We start from the raw sequence: 12222 nt of genomic DNA on the forward strand, positions 1-12222 counted from the left end.
TTTCAATTAAGAAATATAGCCACAGCAATTTGTCAAAAAAAGTTGGTGAATTTTGTTGCTTGTTAAATACGGTATAAGTGTGTATGTGCTTGTTTTAAATGTCTGTCTGTTGATAGTGTAAGTGGTTATGCGGCAGATTTTCGCAGAATTATATTTTCAGTTATTTTATGAAATGAAAATAGTAAAAAGGAAATGAAGAATCTAAACAAGGAATATAGATAAATACTTGCACTGATGACCAAACTGGGAAACATTTTAAGATGAACAAATATTACATCTTTTATCTTTGTTTGTGTTTCTCTAGCAAACATATATTTAGTTAATTCTACTACAGAAATAACAGAAGATCCTTGTATAATTGTTTCTTTTTCAATGCACTAAACAAAGTTAATGCCTGAGAAAGTATGACCTCTACTTTGCCAAAATACAGCCCTCCCAGGCTGGAGATTTTGCTGTAAAAGCTAAAATTTGTCTATGCACAAAGATGGAAGTCAGACATAGTGACCTCCTTATGATAAAGGGATTGGCGCCAAATTCCACATGCTCTAGTAACTACTTTCACTTGTGTTGGGTAGCATGTTCTCTTAAGAGAACTTGCAAAATGACATCATGAGTTCCTTTTACTCGACTATAGAGCTGGTTGGAGGGGTTTCTTATCTCAGGGAATTAAACACCATCTGTATTTCCAGGTATTTCTTGTTATTCCATCTTTACTCAAAGCCTATGACAGCCAAGTATTTTTGACTTCCCACTCCCACATTTGAAAGAGGGAAAGGTCTATATGTCATCTTTGCCTGGATAAAATTGGTTATTTGTGCAGAGAATTAACCCATAGTGAAGCTTTTGTGCATGGCAGCTAGCTTCGTGGAGGGGCCAAGTGGTCTCAAACACTTGCCTTTACCAATCACTGCCATCTCCTCTGACCACATGGGTTAGAATCTTTAGCTCAGTCAATTTGGGTATACCACTTCCTTGATAACTCGTGCCCTGATAACTTGTGAAACCACTTATAACACAGTGTCAGGCATGGATTTCATTTTTTAAATGAGAAGATACCCCCAAAATTTACAAATTTACCCCTATTTTTTCAGCGGGAAGAAAATGACAATAAAAATTGGTAACTGAAATCTTGATATATGTTAGTTTTATCATTAAAAATGGTAGATATAACCCAGAAATTTGTACTGACATCATGAAATTCTCAACTTTTAAGAAAAAGTGACATATTTTGTTAAATTTTCTTTCCAAACAACATTCATAATACACCATGAATAACAATATTCAATTAAATATTGATCAGTGAAAATGTCAGTAATGCGTACACTTTAATAAACATCAGTTTCAGGTTAAGATAATTATTGAAATCTTCTTATCTACAAAATTTCACATGATTATTTTTGTCTGGTGGTCATCTGTGCTGTGGCCACCTGACCTATCAGATTCAAGGTTTGCTTCTGCAAAGTTAAATATCTGAGAGAACTCGAAAAAGTTCACTCTGCATGCCAGCCAACAGCCTCTATTATTTCTCAAATCAAACCATTATCAAATGCAAGGCTCACAGAGATTTCTTTAATCTCAAGAACTGTAATCTTCCATGAGGTAACTCTAAAATTTAAATAAATTATATTTTTCCAAGAATACTTAACCAATCACATTACTTAAACCCTACCACCACCCCGCCATGCGAGCATCATTGTTAATATATCACTCAGCTAAAAACTAGTGACACCTGGCTGTGGGAAGGGGAGGTAATGAGCAAGTGTTTTTGCCCTTTGTATGTATGAGGTAGACAGAAAAAGACATTTTTCATCTTTCAGTAGGGCTGGATTTAGGCTAATATTCCTAACATAATGTGATAGGGGAACAGATTCAGAGGAGAATTAACATAAACATTTTGCTTTCTGTCACCAAGATCTTTCATCCCAGAATGTTCACTTAGACCTGGTGGGACCTATTGCTGTAGTGCAACTGGCAACCCTCTCAGGTCATTGGGCAGCTTATCCTTGACATGGCATTACAACTTCCATGACATTTATGAGAGAAAATATTTCTCTTTCTACAATAGCAATGCAGAGATGGTGTCAGGGTGCATGATTATGCATATTGTACAAAATGTGTATTAATTTGCAAACCTAATGACCAGTGATGCATGAGAACTCCTGAAAACTATTTGAGAGTCATGCACATGAAAATATACTAGGTGCAGTATGCAGTTTTTATTGAAAATTCATCTTATAGTGTTTGTCATGACACGAGTAACACCAGGAGAGGTTTCATAGCACTTGTTGCAACATCTGTTTTTCAGAAAGGCAAATATTTATATATCTGGGTTCTTCAGCCTGACATGAATAATTGTTAAACTAAATTTGATTGGCACATTATGTACTGGAACAAGTAATATGTCATAGTTTGAACTTTGCATCAAGGAAGTTTTACACAAAATTTTTTTAATTTACTAATGTGCCATTGGCATGGATTGTGGTGATGTATTAAAAATCTTTTGATGTATCACAGTAATATAATCCAGAATTTTCTTTTGTCTGAATTCACTATAATTTCAAATTAATATTTTAGTCCAAAATTATTGAGCACTTTGTAATTCCAGTGTATAATAATTTGAATAAATAAATCTAAACAAATTAAAAAGTGAACACAACAATAAGTGTGATTCTGCTTTAGATATTAAGGCAAGAATGAGTGATTTTTCAAGTAATCAACACATAAAAAGCTAAGACATAATAATAGAGCCAGGATGTAGGCCAGTCTCCTTTATAATAGATTCAAACTTGTCAAACAGTTTAGGAATTTCCAAGGGAAAACTTAATGTAGAGCCCAATTCAAGTAAACATGCTTACCATTAATGATATGAATATTTAATCCACACTTATAGAGAAATGTTAGCTATGTATTATGTTGTTGACAAATGTTACTGGTCAGGTACACCATTAATTTGATTTTGGACAAATTCAAGTACAAAATACAGATATACATACCATACAATAATTAAGAAAAGCCAAGAAACAATATAAGGTAAATATACATAACTGACACACCCTGCCAACCTCCCCACAGTATAACCCTACTAGGAGAGCATGCATTCTGCTCCAGTAGTAACTGAGGTACACACAGAATTTGGTGCCAATCTGTATATTGAACAGTGATCACTGACTGCCACTTATCTTGGTAGACAACTTGTAGCTTTTATAACTAAACATTTTAGTATGGAAAGGATTTGTGAGGTAGTCTTAAAGTTTTGTGATTGGAAGAGATTCTCAATGAAACATATTTTACTTCAAAAATTGCTTTCTCGATTTTGTTTTATTTTGTCCCTTTATTATCCAGTATAATTTTACAGCTGTTTTATATGCATAAATTACAGCAAAAACAAAAGAAGCGTGTTTTTAGATGAAAAAATAAGCAGTATCTCTCAGAAAAATGTTTGAACATTTTCAGTTGTGAAGGCATTAAGACTCTGCAGTGACTGGGTGAGAAAAAGAAAAATACACTGTTGAGATGAATAGCACTAGACAAGGTGCTTCTAAGATCACATGGTTAGAACATGATTAGAACTGTTTCCAGAAAATGGCTTTACCAATTTGCACATAATTTTACATGTATTGTTAAAGATACAGATCAAAATTTAAATAAGATATTCTCAAAAGTGCACGTTAGAGTTGGAAAATATTTTACACAAAGTCTGCTGGGATTTAATTACAGTTGGGTCAATTAATGCTGATCTACAATCAGATATTGCTGATTTATTTAAAAATAGAAAATTCCTGATGACGGTTGAAAACCACTGAACAGAATTTTACCAAATTTGACAGAAAGCATCCTAGGATGAAGGGTGTTATATATATGTGTGTGTGTGTGTGTGTGTGTGTGTGTGTGTGTGTGTGTGTGTGTATATATATATATGTGTATATATATATATATATATATATATATATATATATATGGTGCCAACTACTATCAAATATGGCTGCCATTACTAAAAGTTTAAAAGAAAAAACCTTGCCTGAAGAGATGTCAGTTTTGTACAGTTAATGGTGATCTGTTCTATGATATGACCACCATTGCTAAAATAGTACGTAGACAAAACAGACCTAAAGAGCTCTCAGTTTTGTAGAAAAGATGCCAATCTACCATCAAGTTTGGCAGCCATTGCTAAATATAGTCATATTCATACATGTAGGGAAAATTATTTTGTACTATTGGCTGTCTACATTTTTCTAAGTTTGCTTTTAGTTGGCACCAAATAGCCACTGATGTGCTGAGGTGGTTAAAACACTACTACAACAAATGTACATGTTAAAGTAGAAAAAAAATCTTTTAAAAAAATTAATGAAAAAAGGACCAAATTTGATAAAAAGCATTATGGCTGATGCTAATCTGCCATTAAATTTGGTCAGAGTTACAAAAAATAGGAAAATCTTGAAATGTCTCTTCCTCAGAATTGCTTAGCAGAATTTTGACTAAATTTGATGGAAAGCACCATGACTTGAAGGACTTGTTGATTCAACATAAAAATAAAAAAAAGAAAAAGATTCAAGCAACTTGAACTTAAAAACCTTGCTTCACACAATTTGAACAACTCTGATTTCTTTTTGGCACAAAGAGCTTCCAGTATTGGACAAGCATTACTGATGTGCCATCAAATACAGATGAGAATACGTAGTGAACCCTTGAATCAAATAGCATTGGAAGAAATCTTTATATAAAGATGCTCACCTGACACATTTCATTTTGTCAACTCCTCTTGCATTTGGCTATTAGACATGTCACATGAGTAATTTCAGATCCAGTTGGGCTTCACATTCAGCCAAACATAGGTGATATTGCAAAGTTTTGTTAGCAAACATATGTTAAGGAAAAGAACACAGTAAGTACCATTAAATTGATATGTAAAAATTAGTAAGGTGTAACTGATGGCTTTTGATGTTTTGTCAAGTGTTTCTTAAAAATAAAGCAAAAATCAACCCCAAAAAAATTGTCACATATTAAGGAACTAGAGGATCATTTTATACATATTGCATTTATGTATTTATTTATAGATTTCATTTGAAGACCAAACCACTTGATCTTATATACAACAGAGAAGCTGTGGAAAGAGTACAGGAATTTTTCTCCACCAGAAGAATCATGGCTCACAAATCCAGTGATATCTATCTCAAATGTAGGTTCTTATCCCCATGCTTTTTTATATGCCTGCCATGTTGTAATAATGTCATTTATGTCTGTCTGTTGCCAATTTGGTTTCAGCACAGTAACCCAACTTGTCCACTATCTACAGTTTCCAAACATTGTGGATGACTTACACTTGGAGGAAGGAAGAACCCTATCAGTGTTGGACTCAGATGCTCAGAGGTCCAGGCCTTTCTGACTGAAAGAAGAAATGTAGTTTCTTTACTTGAATTCTCCACCATGTTCAGTTACTAACCTTTGTGGACAGCTTGACTTTAGACTGAAGGCAGTAAAAGCAGTTTATGTGTTTTACTTAAGTTCTCCATCATGTATGGTTATGAAACTTTGGAGATGGCTTGCACTTGGGATGGATCATAAGGTCAAGGTCATGGAATAATAAAATTTGTTTATACACAATAACGTCAGCTTCAATCACATACTTCAACCAGATGTTATTGATTGTTTGTTGCATTAAGGAAGATACCTGTTTATTTTTGGATTGAAAAAGTTGACAGTTGAAGGTGAATGTAACCAAGAAAAATCGGTGGGGGGAGGTACAATAACATTATATTTATATCACAGAATTAGATCAACATCCATTCATCCATCCATCCATCAGGGTTAATGGCAATGTCATCGTCAATTATGAAATTATATGTTGAATTGTTTTAATATTTTGAAGGTCCTATACATTGACATTACAACATAGCATTGTTTGCAATGGAGATTTACAAATCTTTGGAACCTTTGTCTTCATATTCTGGCACAATGTTAGGTATTTTATATGGAATAATTGCTTTCTTCCCAATAGAATTTTAAGATTTTCTTCTTTTTCTCTCAAGCTTTTATAAGTTATTGGTGACACAAAGCAGTCACTTTTCTGATTGTGCCAGTTGCATAAACATATAATGGTTTGGTTATTTCATGTACATTTATTTCCAAAACCTGTGGATAGATTCTGATGATACTTGGTATTATTCTTTTTGAAGCAAAGATAATTCATACTATGAAATGCTTTCATGTCCCTGTAGCCTTGGGGTCAAGGTCACAGTCAGAATTTCTGTTAAGGTTTTTTCAGTCCCACGTGCACATGCACACACAGACACACACATGAGAGAGAAGTGTATATGAAATTTCTTAGCCAAGTAATGAAATCATACATTATTTGAGATTTTCAATATCACCTTTCAGTATATGTAACATTTACTGTATTTAACAGTTTGCAGGACCATGCCAGGCTACCCCCTTAAACACACACATGCACACACACACACACATATAGTCACTTGTCACTTGAAATTTGGCCATCATGTTATTCTTATTGGGGATTATGCACACTTTGAGCGAATAGACACATAGACTTTTGCGTTGGTGCCCTTTCAAGGAATGTCAGGCCCCTTTTGATATTTTGGAACCCACCCCACACCCTCAACTCATGACCTGATTCGGCCCTGATTTGTGTTGCAATACTTTTGGGACAATTAAAAAATTTAGTGTCAAACCATGTGATAGGAGTAAAAAAATGTTCAACAAAACTCACCATGGAAAATGACTTTGGAATAAATAATACAGATTTTGTCCTTTATAATTATTCCTACAAATTTAGAATATACTCAGCTCTTGCTGATGTCGGATAAATGCCAAAATTAATGTTTTCTATGTGCTCTTGAATAATGTTTTTTTTGTATGCCTTTAGTCCTCTTGATTATTTACCCTTTTGATATTTTTATTCTATAAATGAGATGTTTGGGTCAGCATATCAAATCAGTATTAGGGCAATCACTAAATTTCATACCCTATAGACCCTCTCTTGCTGCATATCTGTGAATCATGAATTTTCCTATCACTTTTTGCACCTCTAGATTCTCCTTATGATATACATTTCTTAGAATGGGATCAAAATTTATGACATTCCCTTTCTTCAATGTACAAAACAAATGTGGACATCTTTATCATTACATTGCTTAGTGTGGTCCCAGGTCGAATACATTTCGTTGCGTCTCAAGGGTCAATCTCTCAAGCAGTGTCTAAGCATAACTGGAAGCTCCATTTAAGAATGAGGATGGAAGTGAAGACATCACATTGGCCAGAAGTAGGTTGTATCCATATTTTCCTTTTTCTTTCAGCAACAGCGATGGCTACAATTTCGTCACAATGCCTCCATATATCAGTATGCAGGGAAATGTTTTATTCTCATTGGATGTTTTCTTAATGAATTCTTTCAATATTTGTCCCCATCTCACTTCAAGCTGGCTGATCACACAGTTTTTTCTCAGTTCCTCTGCATGTCAATGTGGTAGCGAGTCGATGAACATGACATGAACCAAGATATGCAAAGCTGCTGACAATCATGTGGCTATCTTGATGTTCTCAGTAGTTACTAATTTACTGCAGTCTTTTTCAGCATCATCATCTCTCATATATTTCAGTATATGAATGAGGCCTGATGTTTCATAGACTGATATTAAATTCATGATTTTGGACTTTCTCAAGTGCAGTACTGGCAATTCTGGAAGAAATATTGCATACTTTTTTGTTCCCATCTGTAAGCTTAAACAGATTTCTTGCAATCTTGTAGTCAGGTGCAAACAAAACTGTTTCTTTTGTTTAACTGAATTCAGCCTTCTTCAAAATAACATAGAGAACCACTTTCAATCTGGCTATATTGTCATATCTACCAGTGAAAGGTGGAGAAAGAAGGCATAATAGTGGTGGTGATGGTGTGTTGTTTAGATCTTGATACTCTACTATGCTACAGTTAATACCGCAAACAACAGATTCACCTTTGTTTGTCATAAATAGTATCTGTTTTTCTTCAAGGAGGGCTTGAACATCTTGGAGAATATCTTTATCAGCATCAACTTTTATCCTAATATTTGAATAGTCTTCCTCTTTTCCTTCTCCTTCTCTTCTCCTTCTCATCTTTTATTCATTTTATCTTCATAAATTGGTTGTACAGCCTCCTCATATCACTGACATTAATATATGTCAACAAATCACAAGATACATTTGGATCATACTGGATGTTTTTCATATCCTTGACTATTTTGATTCATGTCAGGTGCTATAATGGAGATAACAGCTCCAATAATCCCCTCTATATCTTCACTGAAGATATTTAGTGGGAAGTTTCCGTTTCTGTCATTATTACTAACAGGATTCATTTTCTCCACATCATGAATGGTCATTGATGGAAAGCTTTCGTCTAGATCCACATTTTCTTGCTGAAATTTCTAATTTTCCATTGAAGCTGCTTTGTTTAGAATGTCTGTGAAGGACTGTAATGACGTACGTTTCGTTCAGATGTATTTCAGGCCCCATGTGGCTTGCTGCTGAAAATCTTCAAAAGCACACTCTTTGTCTGAGGTCATCTTTAGGAGTACCCATTCTAGAGCTTCTTTTTATCAGTTGTGGGTACTTCCTTGCATGCACAATCTTTTTCTTCACACAGTGGTAAATGCCATGTTAATACATTATTTGAATCCTTTGAAATGCCTTTGATTGTGAGGGGCAGGGTGCTTTTGCATAGCATAGTGGATATAGTTTCAGATATGTTTTAAAGTGACAAAGTACTGGAACTGCTGCTTTCTTGAGAAATCTGTCTCCGCTTCGCAGACTTTGGCTTATATTGGCAGCTGATTTGATGGAAAAATGGAAAAAAACCAGATGTGATGTTACAGTAGTTAATGAACAACTCATCTGTGATAATATCTTGTATGAGACCACATTTATTTCTGCTAAGTATTTTCAGTCATGAATGAAAATGAAATATAAAGAGGATAATTAAGAAATCATCTGATGATCGATGCCTGAAGCTGTCTTTGTTCATTAGTGTTTTGTGCTCATAAACGCTGGAATGGTAAAGGAATGTGCAAGCACCATTCTAGCATTATTTTAAAGTGGTTCACATCTAACGGGCCTGCAAGCCAGTGTTTCTTCTCTTTAAAACATTGAAAGCAAAAGGAGTCAAGAATTCTGCATTCCTCTGGGAGATCTTGGTCACGCAGACAAGATGAAAGGGACATGTAATGGGGTCAGAGTTTTCCAGATTTCATATGACTTCTTGCAAGAAAACGCTCACCAGGCAGAAGGCAGCCTTTGGGAAAGAAGAGTATAACAGGCACATAAACATTGTGTCTTTTCTTTAGAGAGGCATGAACTGTCAGAGAGATATCATCATATGTTTCATCATTATTTTGCAATTCCTGTAATTTGATGCCAATGTGCATTTCAGCTTTATATGTACACATACTGGATTACCCGAATATCATGTCTCTTTAATTTTTGTAAAATATTTGCTTTCTTCAAAAACATTTTCCTGTCATGAATTGAATGGTTAGATTTAAGAAGTTTACAAGATCATCTATGGCTATGAAAGTTCCATCTTCAAATTTGTTGAAAGATAGACTCCAGTGACTGTATACAGATGGAAAACCATTGAAGAATGAAATTATTTAACTATCTGATACCAATAATTCAGTCAAACTAGATATTTGCTTAAAATATAAAGTTAGAAATTTGGTACTAGATTTTATATATTGGAAGATAAAAGACTACAATTATGACTGATCAAGGAGATGAGAGATGGACAGAAATATAAACTACAAACACATGTGAACATTATATCAATTGCTTCAACTTGTTGCCTGAATGCTATTTTACACAAGGCTGGTGTCAGTTATGACCAACTATATGATTCAATGCTTTTATAAACCTCAATGTTCATTTACAAATATGCTAATTACCATAGTCTCTATCTATGTTACTTCTAATATACATAGAGCAGTAAAGTACTATCTAATGATAATACACTTCTAAGTACTTACTGCTGCAATTAGTCAAATAAATGACCAACATGAGAATTAAAGTGACTTGAACTCTGGGTTTCTTGATTTGTGGATCTTGGAGAGAGCATAGTCATTGAATTTAACTTATTGTTATGAACTATTATTGAAATTAAACTGAATTGATACTGTAAGCAGATAGAAATTACTGTGTTATAAAGCTATTATATTTCTACAATTTCAAATATATATATATATATATATATATATATATATATATATATATATATATATATATATATATATATATATATACCAAACTGAAGCTCACAAGAGATGGTGCATGTATGTGATATCATACATTGAGTATGTGATATTACAACATACTGAATACAATTAATATAGAAATCTTACCTCTTGGAATTCTTGATTATATTACATACTCCATGTCTTCAAAATAAACTCTTAAGTATTCTTGTAAAAAGTCACAAAACTATTCAGACAGTGTATTTGGAGTGCCTGTCAATCAAAGTACATCACAACAACAGTCACCTAATCTTATTTTGGTACAGAATGCAGACCTACAATCTATTATGCCAAATAAAATATAGAAATCCCATATTTAATGCTAGCTTTCAAACACAGGGAACGTAAATAGGGGCATTATAACTGGACATTTAATTGGGAGTCTAAAAGCAAGCATCACAATCTAGATATATTCAGACCTGGTGCCTGTCTTAGGAGTACATAAGTTGCAAGATTGAGATGCTAATCTCAGTAAACCAGTCTGGCTTATGTAGTTGGCTAGGATATTTTAATGTTTCAGAATGACATCTGCCATGAGTAAAAATAACATAACAAATATTGCCCTTTTAGAAGATACATTAAGGAACCATGAGCAAGACAATATTAAGTCTTTCATAGTGTTTTTGAAAAATGCTTTTAAATGTTATGATAAAGCATTATACTTGTGGCATTAATTTTAAAGTGTTTCTTATCAAGGCAATTATTGCATTGATGTTTAATTCAATTTGTAACATTCATTTCACAAATACCGTAGTCAAAGTTAAGGTACAGTTTTTGTTTATCTCTTTTATAAAAAATGATGACCAATGTTTTCTTTTCAGCTGCTGCTAGAAGACAATATGAAATGCTGAAGAGACAAACCAGGGATGAGCTAAAACACACACTGGACCAGATGCTGGATGGTAGAGACGAGGTCAGTATGTGGCTAAGGAGCTATTTCAGACATTGATCTGACCTCCAGAAAATAAATCCTGGTAAATTCAGTGAATTTCCATCTCTGCCTACTCATTGGTCAACCTAACATGTTTCAGATTTTAATTAATTGCTGACCAACACTGTCACTATGTGGAATTTATGACATTATTGAAATTACAATAAAAAATCAGTGGAGCTTGCAGATCTGAAGGACGAGGATTGAGTAGTTGGAATCTATGATGTCTGACCTGCTGTGATGTTTGTTGTCATTATGATGGGTAACATCAGTCACTATGATGTTCGTTGTCATTATGATGGGTGACATCAGTCTCAGATATCCTTTGATCTTCATTATCATTATGATGGGTGACATCAGAGTCACTTTGATGTCTTTTGTCATTATGATGGGTGACATCGGAGTCACTTTGATGTTCATTGTCATTATAATGGGTAACATCAGAGTTACTGTGATGTTCATTTTCAAATCCATTGGTGATATCAGAGTCTCTGATGTCCCTCTTACATTGATGTTCATTGTCATTATGATGGGTGACATCGGAGTCACTTTAATGTTCACTGTCATTATGATGGGTGACATTGGAGTCACTTTAATGTTTGTTATCATTATGATGGGTGACATCGGAATCACTTTAATGTTTGTTGTCATTATGATGGGTGACATTGGAGTCACTTTAATGTTCATTGTCATTATGATGGGTGACATCAGAGTCTCTGATGTCCCTCTTACTATGATGTTCATATTCATTATGATGTGTGACATCAGGGTCAATGGCTTATTGAAAAGTTGATATTTTGCAGCTCACGCATGGGTCAGTATGACTTGTTTAATAATCAAGGATCTGTAGAAATGTGTGATATGTTGAGTCCACTAGTTGAAATATGTGATATGTTGAGTCCACTAGTTGAAATATGTGATATGTTGAGTTCACTGGTTGAAATATGTGATATGTTGAGTCCACTAGTTGAAATATGTGATATGTTGAGTTCACTGGTTGAAATATGTGATATGTTG

General features: G+C 34.0%; 1 protein-coding gene across 6 annotated transcripts in view; it reads left to right on the forward strand.

The window, feature by feature from the left end:
- LOC149796476 (intermembrane lipid transfer protein VPS13D-like) overlaps positions 1–12222 on the forward strand; it is a 360667-nt gene that overhangs the window by 77507 nt on the left and 270938 nt on the right. For all 6 annotated transcript variants that reach the window (XM_089961181.1, XM_089961184.1, XM_089961183.1 and 3 more), the window contains exons 17-18: positions 5055–5176; positions 11096–11187. In XM_089961181.1, the coding sequence (XP_089817307.1) occupies positions 5055–5176; positions 11096–11187 (214 nt within the window). The remainder of the gene's footprint in view (positions 1–5054; positions 5177–11095; positions 11188–12222) is intronic.

This window comes from Sinohyriopsis cumingii, chromosome 6, assembly GCF_028554795.1.
Source record: "Sinohyriopsis cumingii isolate HCF-2022 chromosome 6, ASM2855479v2, whole genome shotgun sequence".
Lineage (NCBI taxonomy): Eukaryota > Metazoa > Mollusca > Bivalvia > Unionida > Unionidae > Sinohyriopsis > Sinohyriopsis cumingii.